The sequence below is a fragment of the Sorex araneus genome, chromosome 2, assembly GCF_027595985.1.
Source record: "Sorex araneus isolate mSorAra2 chromosome 2, mSorAra2.pri, whole genome shotgun sequence".
NCBI classification, from domain to species: Eukaryota; Metazoa; Chordata; class Mammalia; order Eulipotyphla; family Soricidae; genus Sorex; species Sorex araneus.
In genome coordinates, this window is record NC_073303.1 from 147,227,355 (window position 1) to 147,248,128 (window position 20,774).

Here is a 20,774-nt window from a genome sequence, read left to right on the forward strand (position 1 = left end):
GTCCCAAATAATTTTATCAGACTTCCCTTTTTTGTTTGTTTTGCTACTATTTTATTTTTCAGTGTCATAATACAAAAAAGAAAAATACATGCAAATGAAAAGTATAGAAAATGTTGAACTTCTTGTTTCTCATCACCACACGTTAGAAATTTTAAGTAAATCTAAGTATTCCGTTCTTCTTTTGGCTCACACCTAGTGATGCACAGGGGTTACTCCTGGCTCATGCACTCAGGAATTACTCCTGGCCATGTTCGGGGGACCATATGGGATGCTGGGAATCGAACCTGGGTTGGCCCCGTGCAAGGCAAATGCCCCACCCGCTGTGCTATGGCTCCAGCCCTGTAAGTGTTTGGTTCTTAAGCATGACATCATCTCTTTTCTCTTTTAGTTAATAACAATTACTATATCTGGAGTTTTTAATGGGAATGGTAAAATACACGAAGTGTTTATCTCTGGTAGTAGAGTACAGGAGAGCACAGACTGTAAGAAAGAAATTGTTCAACGTCACAAGGAAAGCATGTGCTGTTTCTGAGAGTCTTGCCTCTCATTGGAGGAAGTCTTTGGAGAGTGGGTTTGCACAGTCATGTTTATGCAATATCTGTTGTGTGGGTGGCATATCCTTGCTCAGACATATGACAATGACGTTCTGGGGAAAGAAACTTCTGAGAGTTTTCATAGTAAGAGGTTTCACTGGTGCTAAATCACAAAAACAGTTTGATTTCTGCTGATGATTTTGACTGAACGGAATTTTTCTTTCTACATTATTTTCAATGTCAAGACTTTTTTGCTGTTGTTTCTGTTTGGTTTTCTGCTTACTTGCGTAAAATGTATATTCAAATGTGATGTGTGTTAAATCTGGAGGTTTCTGACATTTTAAATGAAAAGAAGACAAGTTATGTACCGATTTAAAAGGTAGAATTCGATGACCTTGACATTTGTATATACCTGTGAATCATCAAATCATTGTCATAAACAAGATACAGAACATTTCCATCATTCTGAAGTATTCCTACACACAGAGAGACAGAGAGAGAGAGAGAGAGAGAGAGAGAGAGAGAGAGGAAAGAGGGGAGAGGGGAGAGACGACGGGTGGGGGGGGAGAGGAGAGAGAGAGCGAGAGAGAGAAAGAGAGACCGAGAGAGCGAGAGAGCGAGAGAGATTAATGAGCATGCTCTGTCTCTGGGAAGCGGAGGTGCTTTCTGATCCCCCAAGCGACTGCCCGGTATGACTCCTAAGCAGCAAGCTGGGAAAAATCCCAGTGCACAGTTAGTGTGACCCCCCTTCCCAAACAATCCTCCACCATATAGTTACAATACATCTTTGTCTTTGTAGCAATATTTTCCATTTTCCCTTGAAATGTGTGAAAGTTCCAGGTTCTTTATATTATTGTGAATAGTATGAATTTTCTTTTAGTATTAGTCATGGTCCACTGTGTAATCACATATATCATTGTGATTTAAATATTTATTTCCAGTATAATTATTAATATTGGATATTTTGGGTATATTTTGGCACAGTTTTTGGTTGTTTAAGTAACTCTTTTTAAAGTACCTGTTCAAACCATTTACCATTTGCCTGCTTTTTTCCATATTTTTCTGCTTTGGTTTTTGTGCCACACCCGGCAGTGCTAAGAAGTTATTCCTGGTTTTACACTCAGGAATTATTCCTGACAGGCTCTGGGCACCATATAAGATGCTGGGAATTGATCCTTGGTCAGCCACGAGCAAGGCAAGCTCCTCACCCACTATACTATCTCTCTGGCCCTGTTTGCTTCTTTTAAATTTATTTTAAAAGCTTCTGAATTGTACCAGGTGTTCATATGTGCAACAAAACTGTTTAGTTTTATATTTTGTAAAGGTAACTAGTCTTTTTTTCCTTTCTCTGTGTTTATCTACCTTTGGTATATGGTTGATTCTATCATAAAATGAGTAGGAAAGTATTTCTTCTTTGCCTGTTCTCTAAAGGGGTTTGTGTGTAAAACTGTTAGTCCTTTATTACTTAAAATTTCATTTTGCCAGTTTTATGGAGATTTATATCATAAGATTGAATTTAAAAAATTTAAAAAATTTTATTGATTCTATATTGGTTTATAACGTTATAAAATTTTGGGAGTACAGCTTCACATCCCTTTAAGTGTGTGAGGATTACACTAACAAAGTTCTAATGTGTCCACACACTACAGAAATGTGTTATTTTTATTTTTACTTTAATTTTTTTATTTTAATGATTCATCGTGAGATACATTTACAGACTTACAGACTTTCATGATTTTGTTTCAGTCAAACAATGTTCAAGTACCCATCTCTCCACCAGTGCCTATTCTCCACCACCAATGCTCCCAGTATCCCTCCCTCTCCACCCCTTCCCACCTCCTGCCTCTGTAGGAGGCATAATCCCTCTTACTCTCTTTGTCCTTCCAATCCCTCTTACTCTCTGTCCTTCTGGGTGTTTGTTTGCAATACAGGTAACAAGCAGCCATCATGTTTCGTCATAGTCTCCTTTTAATATGCATCTACTCTCGGGAGCGATCCCACCAACCATCATTTATTTAGTGCTCCTCTCTCCATCCCAGCTACCATTTCCCCCACCAGATGAGATCAGCTATCAAGCTGTGGGGCAGTCCTCCTGACCTTTATTTTAACTATCCTTAGGTGTTAGTTTCCTATTATGTTACTTTCTATTCAACAAATGAGTGCAGTCCTTTTATGTCTGTCCCTCTCTTTCGGACTCATTTCACTTACTCTCCATGTTGATCCACTTATATGCAAATTGCATGACTTCATTTTTTCTAACAGCTGCATAGTATTCCATTGTGTAGATATACTGAACTTTCTTCAACCAGTCATCTGTTCTCAGGCACTCGGGTTTTTTCCAGATTCTAGCTATTGTAAACAGTGCTGCAATAAATATATAAGTGCATATGTCAGAAATGTGTTATTTTTAGCAATAAGTCAAAATAACCACAGGTTCAACCTCTTAGGGTTTTTAAAACTTAAATATTTAAAAATTATTTTATTTTTTAATTTGGTGTTTCAGGCTTTCAAACTTTAAGGCAACCTCTTTTGGCAACCCCACCCTTCCCCTTTTCCTCTGGGTTGTATCAGTCTTTCTGTATCAGAGATACTCTGCCTTTGTGTTGGTATTTGTCTACTTGTCATTTGTAAACTAATAGGTTTTGACTTATTTTTCTCCCATTTGATGCTTTGTTGTTGTCTCACTTTATTCTTGTATATTCTTCTGGCTCATTCTTTATTAGTATTGTTACCATGTGCAAGGTTCTATGTTCTTTATTTTTTCTTTTTTCAGTTTAATACTGTAAGACTGGTGATAGTAAATTCCATTAGCTCTTGTTTATCTGGGAAAATTCTATTCATCACAATTAAATCATAGTTTCCAGGGTAGAATATTCTTGGATGGAAATTTTTATCATTTACGATTGTGAATGTTTTTCTACTCTTATCTAGAAACTTATCTGTGAAGTTCTTGCAGAGCTGATGACAGCTCAATTGTGTGTCTTTGTGTTACATATACCTTATCTTGAAGGCTTTAATATTGTTTCTTTTCTTTATTGTGGACTTTTGATAATTTAAGACAGCTGTAGGGAACTTCTGGCCTTCAGACTCATAAGATCATGTAGTTTGGCTTTAGTATATGATGGGACAAACACACATAGTTCTCTTTGACTGACTAGCTCATCTGCCTGAACAACCCATTAATGAGGCTGTAAATATCTAAATGGCCCCTAACAGAAAAACGTTGACCTATTTCTGATTGAATTATTTATTCACTTTTTTATTAGTTTTGGGGCCTGTGGCACTCAGGGCTTGTTTCTGGTTCTGTGCTCAGGGATCACTCTTGGCAGGACTCAAGGGACCATACTAAGTGCTGCTGAAACTGAGGTGACTTCAAGTCTGGTCACCGCACTCAGCCTTAAATGAATACATAGAATTTTCCCCCTTTTCATTGTAAATGTGTTTATTAGAGATCTGGAGTCCTGTGTGTTCTCAAAGTCCTGATTCTTTCACTCTTTGGACCATTATATGCAATTGAAAGACTTTTTTGCTCCACCTGTAGGATTGTTGTGATTTCTTAATGTTTTTTTTTTTTTTTTTTTTTTTTTTTTTTGCTTTTTGGGTCACACCTGGCGATGCACAGGGGTTACTCCTGGCTTTGCACTCAGGAATTACCCCTGGCCGTGCTCAGGGGACCATATGGGATGCTGGGATTTGAACCCGGGTCGGCCGCGTGCAAGGCAAACGCCCTACCCGCTGTGCTATCTCTCCAGCCCCGATTTCTTAATGTTTTTATTGTTGAGGATTAATATAGGGAATTTTAAATTTTATTTAAAATTTTTAAAAGTTTACTCACTATGAAATCACAAGTTATTTATGACTAGGTTTCAAGTATACCATGTTTCAACACCAATCTCTTTCCCACTGTCAACTTCCCTATACCAATTATTGTGCATCCAGCTCCACCCCACCTCTCCACCTCCCCTTTGCCTCTAACCCACCAGTCTGCCTCTGTGCGAGATGATTTTTTAAAAAAATAAATTTTTTTGCACCGTGTACTGTTACTGATAGAATTTCATGTATAACATCCTGCCACCTTTTAGCTCCCCGTCCTCCTCTCCCTGAGAGAAAATGTTTTAAGCGAAGTTATAGTACTTCCATTTAAATAAATAATATGTATTATAATATAATATTTAATACTCTTTCCATTACGTTTTTTTTCAGAATGCATAACTATGGGAATGCAAAGTAACTCTACATCAAGCACCACATTTGCACAACATGTAAATGAAAAGACAAGCAAGGGCAATGCCAATGCAGGTAATATTTATATTTGAATGATAATTGAGTAGGTAAATGCTCAATGAATGAAAAGTTTTTACATTTTAGGATCCTGAATTGTTAGAAATATTTATGAACTATACCTAAAATTGGGCTAGAGCGATAGCAAAGTGGGTAAGGCATCTGCCTTGCACATGACCGGCCCAGGTTTGATTCCTCCATCCCTCTTGGAGAGCCCAAAATGTACGGCAGAGCCTGGCAAGCTACCTGTGGCATATTTGATACACAAAAAAACAGTAACAACACGTCTCACCATGGAGACGTTACTGGTGCTTGCTTGAGCAAATTGATGAGCATCGGGATGACAGTGACAGTGACCTAAAATTATCTAAATAATAATACTTATGTTTAAGGATGTTAATACATTTTTCATTTTTAAATATTTCTGTGCTTAAATCTTATTTCAAGAATGTCATATTAAATAACCTAATTACATGTATGATTTTTTATTTAAATTTTTGGAATACATATTATTACTTAAAGTGTTTTTTTTGGTACTAATGCCTATTTTTTCTATAATCTCCAGTCAACATTACTTCCTCCCAGATTCTTAGGTTACCACATCTATTACCTTTGTCTTTTAATTTTAAAATAACATAACAAATAGGTTTATATTTTAGATATATAATGAGAATGTTATATATCTAACATTAAGTTTTTCATGGAAAAATTATTCCAGTGATTCAAAAATATTATTCAACTCACTAAATACCCTTTCTAATTTTATATATGTACTCAACCTCTAGAAATGTTAGATGCCAGGTCAATGACTCAACCAAATAAGTCAAATAACTATGTGAATGCTAAAGTTAATTATGGGAACAATGGATGAGTATAGTAGGTTAAATGGTAGCATTCTTTACAAAAGATATCTGTTCAAAATCTGTGATATTTACTGTATCTGGAAAATGAATCTTTGGAGATGTAGTAAAGGGTCTTGAGATGAAGTCATCCTGGATTTAAATGGACCCTAACTCCTGTAAATGACCTTGCAAATCAAAAGAAGACAAGATTCTTCTTTAGGGAAGAATGTAAGGTAAAGACAGAGGCAGATTTGGAATGGCATGAATGAAGGAATATCAGGGTTTATTGGCAGCCACAGGAACTGAAAAAGCAGAGAAGGATTCTTTACTGTAGTGTTTGGAAAGAATATATTCCGGATGAAACCTAGATTTCAGAATTATGCCTTCAAGAAATAGGGAAGAATAAATTCTTGGGCTTTTAAATGATAAAGTCATTGTTATAAATGAAGGTTGCCCTAGGAAACTATATTGAGTAATTTTCTACTATCACTGTCACTGCCATACCATTGGTCATCTATTTGTTCGAGCAGGCACCAGTAACGTCTCCATTCGTCCTAGCCCTGAGATTTTAGCAGCCACTCTTTACTTATTCTTCCCAGCAGTGCTGCATTGGAGGCTCTTTCAGGGTAAGGGAATGAAACCCATCATTGTTACTGTATTTGGCATATCGAATACGCCACAGAGAGCTTGATGCGCTCTACCGTGTGGGCAGGATGCTCTTGGTACCTTGCCAGGTTTTCTGAGAGAGAGAACTAGGCTATAAGGGGCTATAAGAGGCTTCCCAAAGCATTGTTTTATAGTCTCTGAATCTTGGCCTTTGATGGGATTACATGGCCATGGGGGGCAGTTTGTTGGTGTGGCTGCCAAGCTACTGGAAAATTGGGGATCTGGGTGTATGAGGCCCAGTGCTGATCCGAGAAGGCTTAGCGATCTTAGCTCCGGGTCCTGCACACCTGGGTTCCTCTTCCAGTTCCTTCTTGTGTCCAAACATGTGGAGAGTGGCCTTGAGCATGGCTGTGGCTGGGTTCCAGAAGTCTTCAGCTGACTGGGCTCTGCTTGGGTTGGGAAGGGAAACTCATTCTGCCCTGCTCCAAGGGTCCCTGGTCAAAAATAAAAAAATCTTCAATTTTCTACTATAAATATTTTAAAATTCATATTTTAGTCCCAATATGTATACATTATTTAATCAAACTTCTGAAGTGAAAAATCTAAAATGACAATCTTTCTAAACTTAAAGAAAAATTGGTTTTATAAGTAATTAAAAAATGAAATCAGATTTAAATATTTATGTTAAACATTTGTTGTATTGCTTTGGTATATACAAAGCTTTCAGCAAGATTGAGAAAGACTTTCTATTTTCAATAGAGATATGATATTCTGTATAAAATTAGCATTGTGACAACTAGATGCCAATCAAGGTAATCAAGTGCATATCTTACCAAGTAATAAAATGAAAAAATTATCCAAAGTTATTAAAATAACCAGAGGAATATTTGTAAAAATATGGTCATTTTTTTCTTCTAAAAACTATCATTTTGGGAATTTTTAATTTAATCAGATTTTCATCTGTATTTTAGGTAACATGGTTAAAATAATGTTAACTTTTATGACATTGATATACAAAGCTACCACAGCTCATCACTACCAAACTTCCCTAGACCCTCCACCTCTCTCCTTTTGTTACTTCTAGTCCACCTCTTCATTCCCTCACCAAAACACCTTCAAACTGTTTGGTAATCTGGATTATAATCATTAGGTGCTTTTAATTCCCTTGTTTTATTTCTGTCTATACCACACACAAGTGAGAACATTCAGTTTTCCATTGTGTATAATACTCCAGTCCCTATATCTGTTTGTCTCTGGATGTTGTACTTAGTGTTGCAGTAAACAAAGGTGTTCATACATCTCTTTGAATTAACATTTTGTGTGTGTGTGTTTGGGGTAGATGCCAAGAAGAGGAATTTCTGGATCATATGGAAGCTCTATTTTATGTTTTTTTTTCTTTTTGGGTCACACCCGGCGATACACAGGGGTTACTCCTGGCTCTGCACTCAGGAATTACTCCTGGCGGTGCTCAGGGGACCATATGGGATGCTGAGGATCGAACCCGGGTCGGCCGCGTGCAAGGCAAATGCCCTACCCGCTGTGCTATAGCTCCATCCCCGGAAGCTCTATTTTAGCTTTTGAAAAATACTCATTCTATTTTTCACAGAGACTGAAGCTATGAGTCCCACTAATAGTCATGAGAGTTACTTTTTCACCATAGCTCTCTTTTTTTTTAAATTTATTTTATTGAATCACCATGTGGAAAATTACAATGCTTTCAGGCTTAAGTCTTAGTCATACAATGCTGAAACAACCATCCCTTCACCAGTGCCCATATCCCACCACCGAAAAACAAAACAAAACAAAACAAAACACAAAAAACCACAGTACGCCTCCCATCCCGCCCACCCCCGCACCTCCCCTTATAACTGATAAATTTCACTTTACTTTCTATTTACTTTGGTTACATTCAATATTTCAGCACAATCCTCACCATTATTGTTAGGAGCACCCCACTAGAGTCAGACCTGTTGTGAAGGGAAATGAGGTTGCGCGTCCGCTTAGTTTTGGATTTCTGTACTTTAACAACTAAGTCCAGGGAGATTTCTTTCGGATATTGGATCATTGCAAGCTTGTAAATTCTATCTGTGGTCATCATAATATGGCGGTCCCCACGCCCTTCATCCCCGGGAAGGGACAGGCGAGAGAGAGAAATACCTTTTCCCTTCTAGGCGGGCATGGGGTCGCGGCTTTCACCATAGCTCTCTTAACATTGGTTGTTTCAAGTTTTTTTGCACATGTCTTTCTCATTGGTGTGAGATGATACTTTATTATCATTTTTATTTGTGCTTCTCTGATAGTAGCACTGTAGCACTGTAGCCCATTGTTCATCAATTTGCTCGAGTGGGCACCAGTAACATCTCCATTGTGAGACTTATTGTTACTGTTTTTGGCATATCGAATACGCCACAGGTAGCTTGCCAGGCTCTGCTGTGTGGGTAGGATACTCTTGGTAGCTTGCTGGGCTCTCTGTGAGGGATGGAGGAATCAAACCCAAGTCGGCTGAATGCAAGGCAAATGCCCTACCCACTATGCTATTGCTCCAGCCCTCTCTGATAGTAAGTGATCATAAACATTTTTTCATGTGCCTACTGATCATCCATGTGTTCTCTTTGGAGAAGTGTCTGTTAATCTACTCTCCACATATTTTGATGGGATTGTTGGTTATTTGTTGTTGGTCTCTGTGGATTGATTTGTATATCTTATATTAATTAGTTACATGATTTATGGAGTGAAAATATTTCTTTATTCAGTAGCATATCTCTATTTCCTGCTGAATTTCTTTTGTCACACAAAGATATTATATATAGTCCTAGTTTGTGTTTGTTGTCTTTGCCAGTGGAATGAAATTGATGAAGATACCTCTGAGATCATATTATGAATAATTCTGCTCATGTTTTCTTCTCCCATCCAAGTGGGAGAAGAACTGGAGTGATAGCATAGCGGGTAGGGTGTGTGCTTTGTATGTGACCAACCTGGGTTCAATTCCTCCGTCCCTTTCAGAGAGCCCGGCAAGCTACCAAGAGTATCCCACCTGCATGGCAGAGCCTGGCAAGCTACCCATGATGTATTCGAAATGCCAAGAACAGTAACAACAAGTCTCACAATGGAGACATTACTGGTGCCCACTCGAGAAAATCTATGAACAATGGGATGACAGTGCTTACAGTGCTACAGTTTTTTTCTAAGTAATTTATGGGCTGTGGTCTAATCTTGTCGTCTTTAACTCACACTGAATTAATTTTGTGTATGGCATGAGGTATAAATTGAGTTCCTTTACTGAGCATCTGAATACTCAATTTTGCCAACATCACTTGTTGAAGAGGCTTTTCTTGCCCACTTAATTTAATCATTTCTTTATAATAGATTGATTTCATAAATCTGATGGTTTATCTCAGTTCTATTCCATTGTTTGGTCTAAGAGTTTTTATTTTAGCACCATACAGTTTTTCTTATTATGGCTTTATAATACAGTTAAGAGTAAGGGATATCAGTGGGAAATTATCTTCTTTACTATTGTCTCTGTATGATTTTGATTTTATTTTAATGTTGGTTTTATAGAAGGTGTTAGGAGGATTCTTATTTCTTTGATATTTTGAAAAAGCTTAAAAAGTATGGATAGTAAGTCTTTGAAAATTTGGTAGAACTCTAGCAAACCAATATGGACCAGGGCTTTTGTTCTTGGGGAAATTTTAAATTACTGTTTCAATTTCCTTCCTTATGATTGGTCTATTGGGTTTTCTGCTTCCTCCAGACTCAATCTTAGGAGATCATATTATTATAAAAGTTAATCCATTTATGTTAGGTCTCTCAACTAATGACATAGTTATTATTAGTAACCTCATTATTTTGCAAGTTTAGCTTTCTGTTGTAATCTCTCTCCTTTCGTTTCTAAGCCATTTTGGAGGATCTTTTCTATTTATCCCTTGTTAGCCTAGCAAAGTGTATGTCAGACTCTACTCTTCTTTAAAAAAAATCAGCAATCTCTTTTACTTAATAATGACATTTAAAAATTAGTATCAGACACACTCCCCCAGCCCCTTTGCATTTTATGACCACAGCCAATGTTGCTCAGGACCTATATCTGACTCTATGCTCAGCACCATATGTGGTGCTGAGAATTTGATCTGGGGTCACAGACATTGGAGCCACAGACAAGGCAAGAGCCCAACATGTACTATTTCTCTGGTCCATACTTTCTTTCTTTTTTCTTTTTAATTTTTTAATTGAATCACCGTGAGAACAGTTACAAAGCTTTCAGGCTTAAGTCTCAGCCACACAGTGACCAAGCACCCATCCCTTCACCAGTGCATATGTTCCACCACCAAGAATCCCAGTATAGCTCCACCCCACCCCCTCACACCCCTAACCCCCCCACGCCCCTAGCCTCCCCTGACCCTAAGCCCCCCCGCCTGTGTAACTAATAAATTTCACTTTACTTTCACTTTGACACAATCTAATATTTTAATATTTTTGGCATCTTCCAAAATTTATTAAACCCATTCCTTTTTTTTTTTTTTTGCTTTTTTGGTCACACCCAGTGATGCTCAGGGGTTACTCCTGGCTTTGCACTCAGGACTTACTCCTGGCAGTGCTTGGGGGACCATATGGGATGCCAGGGATCGAACCCGGGTCGGCCGTGTGCAAGGCAAATGCCCTACCCACTGTGCTATCGCTCCGGCCCCTCATTTATTTTTCTTATAATAAAATCCCTTAATAATTTGGTTTAAAACAAAAATTCCCGATTTCATTTACCCTTGGAATTGTCTTCTTGTTTTCTATATCATTGATTTTCTTCATTTTTATTATTTCTTTTGACCAAGAGATTAATTTGTTATTCTTTTCCTAGTATCACAACTGTGAGGTTAGGTCATTATTTTGAGTTGTACCTTGTTTCCTGTTGTAAGTCTGTATTACTATGAATGACTCCCTTATACTGCTTTTAATATGTCCTAGAGATTCTGAAAGTTTAAGACTTCATTCTTGTTCATTTTATCCTATTATCCTAGTAAGATAGGATAATTTAAATTTTTAAATATTTTCTCTTTTGCATAATGGTTGTTTAATGGTATGTTGTTCAGTTTCCTGTAGCTCTTTATATTGTTAATTTCTAAATTTATAACATTGTGTTATGAAAAGATATTTTGGGGGGTATTTTTGTTTGCTTGTTTTGGCATTACACCTGACAGTGCCAGGGCTTACTTCGGGTTCTGTGCTCAGGATCACCCCTGGCTATGCTCAGAACCTTATGTGGTGCCAGGGCTCAAATTCAGTTGGACTGCATGTAGGGCAAGGACCTTATTTGCTATACTATTTCTCTGACCTGAACAGAGACATGATTTTTTGGGGGGAATTTTATGGACATTTGAACTATGCCTCAGCATTGGTTTTCCCTGAAAAATGTTTCAGGTACACCGGAGAAAAATGTGTTTTCAGCTTTCTTGATATTGAAGGATCTATTAGTGCAAGTTCTTCAAATTCCTCTTTTAAGGCTATAGTTTGCTCATTGATGTTTGGTTTGGTTATCTATCTTATACTGATTGTGTGGTGTTAAAGCCTTCCAATAATACTCTGTTGCCATTGATAAGTCTCTTTAGGTGTATTTTATTTTTTTATTACCCACTTATATTTTTATTTATCTATTTATTTATTTATATTAGTGAATCATCATGAGGTACAGTTACAGACTTACAAACTTTCGTTCTGTGTTTCAGTCGTACAAATGCGAGTACCCATCCCTCCACCAGTGCCCATTTTCTACCACTGATGATCCCAGTATCATTCCCACCCCCCACCCAAACCCCCCATCCCACCCCAACTCTGTGTGCAGGGCATTCCCTTTTGTTCTCTCTATCCTTTTGGGTGTTGTGGTTTGCAATAGAGGTACTGAGTGGCCATCATGTTTGACCTATAGTCTACATTCAGTGCACATCTCTCATCCCAAACGGGTCCTCCAACCACACTTTACCTGGTGTTCCCTGCTCTATCTTAGCTGCCTTTTCCTCCAGCGTGTGAGGCCAGCTTCTAAGCCATGTAGCAAACCTCCTGGTACTTATCTCTACTATTCTTGGGTGTTTGTCTCCCATTCTGTTACTTTATATTCCATAGATGAGTGCAATCTTTCTATGTCTATCTCTCTTTTTGACTCATTTCACTTAGCATGATACTTTCCATGTTGATCCACTAATATGCACAGGTTATGACTTCATCTTTTCTAACAGTTGCATAGTATTCCATTGTGTAGATGTACCAAAGTTTCTTTAACCAGTCATCTCTTCTTGGGCATTCGTTTTTTTCCCCACGTTCTGGCTATTGTAAACAGGGCTGCAATGAACATACGAGTGCAGATGTCATTTCAACTATACTTTTTTTGCCTCTCTGGGATGTATTCCCAGGAATGGTATTGCAGGATCAAATGGGAGCTCAATTTCTAATTTTTTGAGAAGTGTCCATACTGTTTTCTAAAAGGGCTGAACCAGTCGGCATTCCCACCAGTCTTGTAGGAGGATCCCTTTCTTCCCACATCCACGCCAACAGCAGTTGCTTTTGTTCTTTTGCATGTGTGTCAGTCTCTGGTGTGAGGTGGTATCTCATGGTTGTTTTGATCTGCATCTCCCTGATGATTAGTGATGAAGAGCACTTTTTTCATGTGCTTTTTTTCTATTTGTATTTCTTTGAGAAAGTTTCTGTATCTTCAGGTGTATAAGTAGTTGCTTTTAGTACTTTGCTGACTCTTCAAGTTGTACATATATATTGATAAGAATTAATTATTTTTATCTACTGATGCCTTGATCAATGTGATCATCATACATATCTTATTTTATAACTTTCTTTAGCTTGAATGCTATTTGGTTGGATCTGAGTATGACTATACTTGTATTTTAGTCTACCATTAGACTGTATAATTGTTTTCCAATGTTGACTCTTGCCTGTGTTTAATTTGCTTGTTCAATTTAGGTTCTTGTAAGCAGCAGACATATACATTTTACTATATAACCACCTACTTTGTGCCTTTTAATGGGAGAGTGCATTCCATTGGCATTGAGAGAAATGATTGATTTGTTGGAATTAATTGCCATTCTCTATGGGGGTTTTGAATGCTTTTGACAGTTGGCTTTTCTTTTTTATATGAAGCTATTCATTATTCCTAGCTAAGGTGGTTTATTTATTTTTTAATTAATTTTTTTTAGTGAGTCACAGTGAGGGTACAGTTACAAATTCACACCGTTTCGTGCTTGTTTTTCCCTCATGCAATGTTTGGGAGCCCAACCCTCCACCAGTGTCCATTCTCCACCACCAATGAACCAAGTATCCCTCCCACCCCCCGATCCCATCCCCCCCACCCCACCCCACCTCTGTGGCAGGGCATTCCAATTTGTTCTCTCTCTCTCTCTCTCCTTTTGGGTGTTGTGGTTTGCAACAGGGGTATTGAGTGACCATCATGTTCAGTCTCTAGTCTATTTTCAGCACGCATCTCCCTCCCCGAGCAGGATCTCCAAACACATTTCACTTGGTGTTCCTTTCTCTATCTGGGATGACTTTCCCCCAACATGTGAGGCCCACTTCCAAGCTATGTAGCCAAACTCCTGGCATTATATACTACTATTCTTGGGTGTAAATCTCCTACTCTGTTATTTTATATTCCACAGATGAGTGCAGTCTTTCTATGTCTATCTGTCTCTTTCTGGCTCATTTCACTTTAGCTAAGGTGGTTTAGATGCAAAAAATTGCCTCAGTTTTGTTTGTCTGAAATGATTTTTATTATTCTTTGAATCTGAGTGATAACCTTGAAGAGTAGAGTAGTCTTGGTGGGCAGTTCTTTTTATTGAATATGTGAAATATATTATTCTTTTTAATCTTGATTTCAGAATTTCATTTGAGAAATTTGATGTGAATTCATCTTTTCTCTCTTTATTTAGTTCTTATTTCCTCTTGTCAGTTTAGGGAGTTGATACCTGCTTTTTGTTCTTGTCAATTTGATTATAGTTTGTCTTAGTATTTTTCTGCTTAGATTTACTTAGATTGGAATTTTTTGTCCTTTTTTTAAATCAATTTCCCTTTGCCATTTGGACATGTTCTGAGATATTATCTTCTTCAGTCATTTTCTTCCTTTTCCTCTTCTTTAATTCTGTTATTATTCTGAGGCTACTCTTCACAATATTGTCAACAATGTATCTCAAATTACCCTCAATTTGAAGTTGGGGAAGGTTATGTATCCTATTTTCTTTTTCCCAAGGATTCCTTTAGCTAGGGAGTTTATTATTCCATATGAATTTCAGGAGTATTTGATCTACTTCTTTGAAAAATGTCTTTGGAAAACTTATAGGGGCCACATTGAATCAGTATAATACTTGGGGAGTATTGCCATTTTGACAGTGTTTATCCTCCCAATCCATGAGCAGGGGACGTGTCCATTACCTCTTAATTGGAGGAGTTTTGTTTTTATTGTCTTTAGTGTTACAAATTCAATTTTCACCTTCCTCCATTCTGTTGCTGAGTTTTGTTTCTGTATTCTTTAGTTCCTTGATTTCTACTTGAATGGGCTTCTTCATTTTTTTTCCACCAGTTTCTTGAAGTTTGTTAATTCTCTATTCAAGTGATCCTTTAGGATCATTTAGCATATCGTGGATTAATGTTCTAAAGAGTTCTTTAGGAATCTTGGAAAGGTCTGATGTATTTCAATATCTTTCTTGACTTTGTCACCATTTGTTGATACAACTTATTTCCTTCATTTATTAATTTTCCTAGTACTCAGTGTGATCTGAAATCTAAATTTTGATCAAGGTACCATGTTAGTCATTGGAATCTCTGGATCTGGAATCATTGATCTGGGTCAGGCTCTCTTCCAGTGGTCATGGCATGGGGTAGAGGTTCTACGTGGCCTAACTACAGTTAGGGTAGGCTGGTTTACAGACTGCTGGCATCGATGGACCTCTAAAATCATAATTTTTTTTTGTTTACTGCAGAGTACATTCCTTTCTGTGGGTTTTAATTCTGGTATGAAAAGTTTAAAGGACAACTATTTTCTTTCTCAAGATAATCAAACAGGAGTTTGATTGTAGAGGAATTTGGTATAAGCTTCTAGAGACAGATTTCTCCATATGCCTAGACCTAGTAGAATACCTTTATTGAAGATTTATATTTCTTCCACACATCAACCTACTTGGAGAACATTAACATTTAAAATGCTTGGAGAATACTTCAATTATAAAGATGCCATTTAACGTAACGTAAGACTCTTCAAGCAGAATCTTATAGTATCTGGAAAGTGGTGACTTAATTATATCAAATGTGGTGATTCAGTTATATAAAATAAAATTTAATGTGGCCAAATTATTGGTATTTCCACACAAAATGTCAAAAATGGAAATTTACTGAAATGGCGATAAGATTATAGTTCAGAACACAGAAAAATAACTTGCTTATAACTAAAAGCAACACTTTCTCTAACACATATAAAGTAAAATACAAAAGACAAGACAATATAAAACAACAATCAAAGCTTAACTTATTGAACTTTTCACCCATAAAAGCTTACATTTGAAAATTGGTAGCTGGTATCAGGTTACAGAGACCAAAATATCTGCAGAAGGCCCACCTCTGCTGGTGTTACTCAGCTTTGCGCATCAGATTGTGGCTGCCATCTTCTAACCACCTGACAGCGCTGTGGTTGGGAATGGGGCAGAGCTCACTGTAGTTTCATTATTTTAAAAAAATCCCACTGAGTCCCCTCACCACACACTTCACTTAAAGTAAAAATAAAATATAAAATTAAATTTGAGTGATGTATTTGATTTATCTCTGGGGTGTTTTATTTTTAAACAAAGTGAATTAATAAAGTAGAATATCAATAGATTTTTATTGCTTTTCTTTTTACTGTGGTAAATGTAAGAAATTAGAATAAATAAAGCATCATGCTTTATTTATGGGTCTCCCAAGTAGTGCCCTGGGACTCTGTAGGGCCACTCCCAGCAATATGGTCATTCTCAGCAATACTCAGCATGGCAATGATGTCCTGAAGTCTCATGCTTGGGTTAGCAGTGTTGGGGCCATAATGATCATACCTGGCAATGTTCAGGGGTCCAAATAGTACCAGTAGTCACATTTGAGTCATTCAACATGCAAGAGCTCCACCCCCTTGAGTAATGTCCCTGGTCCCAGAATACCACACTTTGAATCAAAGTCAGCAAATAATCAAAGTCACCACATAAATCCCCTACAACCCATGGGAAAAATCCAGTCAAACATATACTTTTCTAAATTAAATATGCTGTAACAAATTCATATCCAGTTTTTTTACTTTATGAATTTTTTCCTGTAATAATTGAGTTAAATATTTACAATGGGATAATATATATAACGAAACCCCAAATATTTACTCTAACCTTTTTGGGATAAAGTTTTAGATTCTCAGTTTTCTCTTTTGTATTCTCTACTGCACTTTACTTTGACACTATATTCCTAATAAAACTTTAAATTTGGGGCCAGAGAGATAGTAAAAGGGTTAAGGCACTTGCCTTGCACACAATCAAACCTGGTTCCATCCCTGACAGCACATATATTCCCTCGAGCATCACTATGAGCAATTTCCAAGTAAACTCTGAGTGGTACTTGGTTTGGTCCAAAATACTAAGAAAAGTAACCTATTTATTTTCTCATAAAGCTCAAAAACAAAAACCAACAATCCCATTAAAAAAAGGGAAAAGGAGATGAATAGATATTTCTTTGAAGAAGACAGACATATGGCCAATGGACATGTGAAAATTATTAATAATCACTTATTGTCAGTGTAAATAAAATCATGACAGCAACAACAATAATAGTGAGTATAAAAAGATAGAAATAGCCAGTGTTAGTAGGATGTGGGGGAAAAAAGATCTCTTATTTGCTATTGGTGGAACTGTCATTGGTTCAGCCTCTTTAGAAATCAGTATAGAGACTTCAGGAAAAGTAAAACGATATATACACTATAACTTCCATGCGACCCAGAAATTTCACTTCTAGGAATCTATCCCAATACCACAAAGACATTAACATGAAAAGACTGATGCATATTCATGTCCTTTGCAGCACCATTTGCAATTGCCAAGATCTGGGAACAACCCAAATGTCCAATGGCAGATGAGTGGATAAAAAAGATGGTGGCATATATGCACAATGAAATACTACACAGCTTGGTACAACATGGATGGAATTTGAAGACATTATGCTAAAGAAATAATGTCTTTAAAGTCTTTAAGTCAGAATGAGAAGAATAGGTGCTAGTTGGTCTTTCTCAAATGTGACATATAAAAATACAAAGCTAAGGAATGGGCAGTATCTAATGATAACAAATCCTTGGCCTTTGTAGAATTGATATTACCAAGCAGTGGGGAAAAGGAATGAGAGAAAAGGAAACGGCTGACTAAGGTGACCGAACACCAGTGATGGAGGATCTTTGGCACTTTGCTAGTGATTGAGGCGTAGAAATTTTGTACACCAAAAGTATAAGTATTAAAATTATTTTAACTATGTTACCTCAACTATGATACAAAAGAAAAATTAAAAATATTTAAAATTTTTTTGATGCTTCCAAAAATTAATAACATATGAAAGTTATTTCTGTTAAATATTTTTATTTAATGAAGGAGTTTCTATTCCTCAGGGATTTTTGTGTAATCTAGTTATGGCAAACTGATTTATTAGTGTATCTTATATGAGCTTTGTGGCTAAGTAATTATACCTCCTCCATTTAAGTGCATAAAGTTGATTTTGCCTATTTTCCTCTGAATTTATTTTAGATTCAGCAGTTAATTCATCTGTGAGTGGAAAGCAGTGTACTCTAAAATCTGCAGAAGGTAATATACCCTTTTATTTAATCTTGAGGGATAAAGTATTTGATTTCTTTAGAGAATTAGTTGAATGTCTGGTCTAAATATAGTCTTTGCAGAGTTGAAGAACGTGGCTGCTTGAGTGACTTATCTGAAATATCCTAAATGAACCTTTGCCTAGAGCAATAAACCCCAGAGAAGATTACATTCCTTTTTTTTTTTTGGCTTTTTTTTGTCACACCCAGTGATGCACAGGGGTTATTCCTGGCTCTGCACTCAGGAATTACTTCTGGCAGTGCTCAGGGGACTATATGAGATGCTGGGAATCGAACCTGGGTTGGCCATATACAAGGCAAACACCCTACCCACCCTACCTGCTGTACTATCACTCCAGCTCCAAGATTATATACTTTTCTCTATCAAGTACTATGCTGGGCTTTGTGAGGAACACAAAGATGAAAAAGACCACCAAGAAATTCTCAAGAGACTCTGTTGTTGGCAAATCTAGATGTGAACACACAGGAAGCAAAGAAGATACCAAGGCACAGAGATAACTTCACAAAGGATGCAAAATGTAAATTAGACAAACTAGGGGTTTAGAAGGATGGCTTTTGTTTGTTTGGGAGCCACATCTGGTGATGCTCTGGGTTTACTCCTGAGTTTGTGCTCAGGAATCACTCCAGGCAGATTCAGAAAACCAAGTGGGGTGCAAGTATCAACCCATGTCAGCCATATACAAGACAAGCACCTTACCCACTGTACGACCTCTCTGACCCCAGAGGGTTGTTTGATACAGTGTAGTGTAGAACATCTCAGACCGGGACAATGTGAGGAGAAATGGAGAAATGCAACTCTGCTCTTCAGGGACAACTTAGATGGTGGTAAGATAGCAGTAGTGAGTCAATTTGAAAAGGCGTCCTTTGAAAACCATACAGGGCTAAGCCAGGACTGGGGCATCCACACCCAAAGAGAGTCCAAGTCAGTCCAAGGTCTCTTCTAGCAAGCGGACCGCTCAAGAGGGCCAAGACCCGAGTCTTAAGGCTGACAGGCAGAAGTTTCTGGAAGATGACCTCTCTGCCCTCACAAGAGATTGCATATGGTTAACTGACCTGTGCTTTTCTCTTGCCCTTCTAAGAGTTCTCAGATGTATCATTGGGTTGCTGTGACAAAGGTGAGAATACAAAACAGTTCTGTTATAACACACACTGCTACCCCCAAACCCCACACCGTGAGCTTCTTACTGTGGTGCTAAACTTACCTATTGTCTGACTGTATTTCTTTCTCTTCAGCATTGTCTACAGTGGACTCACGGCATACTGCACAAGGCTTTTACAGGTTGCCTTCTTTCTCTTAGTTCATATCTCTGAGCTTGCATGCGGTACTAATTAATTTATATCAATGAGGAGCTTCTTCGAGTGTGGCTGTGTCTCATGCACCCAGCCAGTCACCAATCAGAGGACTTAGCGCTATTGTTAAATTTTTGTTTTTGCTTTTTGTAATTTTGGTTTGGGGGCCAACACCAGCAGTTCTCCGGTTTTACTCCTAGCTCTGTAACCAGGGACGGCTCTTGATAGTTCTAGGTGGACTATTTGGGGTGCTGGAGATCGAATGTGGTTCAGCTGCATGCAAGGCAACTGCCATACTTGCTTTGGCAAGTTACTATTGGCAAGTTTTTTTCTTATAAATAATAAGAAACATTGGTTAATATTTGGATGTATTTAACATAATATGTGTAATCATAACATTAATTCATTACCTAAGTCTATGTCTAATATTTCTGGAATAAGATAACCAACTAATTGTGTTCTAGTACCACTACATATGATATTCTGTGAGTATATTAAATATATGAAATTCTTTATCAAGTGATAATTAGATGGTGGTAACTGGACACAGACAAACTATTAATAGTAAATTATCTGTATATTTTTATTATTAGAGAAATTTATTGGAACAATAACAGACAATGGTGGCATGAGTGTGGGCTTAAGGGAGTCATCTGCAATTAATTCTTTATTGTCACATACATGCACATACTACACCGTAAATTGCACTTAACAGTGCTCTTCATAAATCAGTATAAATGATTGTTTTTATTACATGTTAGCATTTTAATACACTATCATTTTGATATTTCATGTGATAAAAGTGAAAATATACATGCTTTAAATTATTAAAAATATGTTGTTTCCTTGAGAAAAAGAAGCTGAACTGAATCCAGTTATCTTATTTTGGGTTCAGAATGAGTAAAATATTTATTGAAAGAAAAGCAGGTTCTGTTGGAGTTTAAATGTAACTCTTTAGAAGGAACTGATTCATAAAATTCCTAACTTTGTTCTTTTCTTGTGTCTAGCTCGCACTGTTGAGACTGTGTCTGTGGGTGCCAAGCTTGTTCTCTCTTGCTGTCCCATCCTCTCACCAACTTTGGTGCTAGCAACATGGAAAGTAGACCTTGGAGGCAGGTTGAACTGCACCATAGCCTACAAGGGAGAAGAAAATAAGACCAGCAACAACTGCAGTGACAATAGAATAACCTGGGCCTCCAGACCTGACCAGAATCCTGCCCTTCAGATTGAGCGAGTGGCTGTCAGTCACGAAGGGAAGTATCAGTGTGAGATTGTAACACCAGACGGAAATGTCCATATTGTTCATCAGCTCCAAGTGTTAGGTAAGGCTCACCAAATTTTGTGATATTTCAGATA

The 20,774-nt window shown here is 37.4% G+C and overlaps 1 protein-coding gene across 1 annotated transcript in view; it reads left to right on the forward strand.

Moving 5' to 3' along the window:
- CD200R1 (CD200 receptor 1) overlaps positions 1-20,774 on the forward strand; it is a 53,779-nt gene that overhangs the window by 19,469 nt on the left and 13,536 nt on the right. The window contains exons 2-4 of the mRNA XM_055124509.1: positions 4,737-4,832; positions 18,043-18,099; positions 20,426-20,740. Of these exons, the coding sequence (XP_054980484.1) occupies positions 4,737-4,832; positions 18,043-18,099; positions 20,426-20,740 (468 nt within the window). The remainder of the gene's footprint in view (positions 1-4,736; positions 4,833-18,042; positions 18,100-20,425; positions 20,741-20,774) is intronic.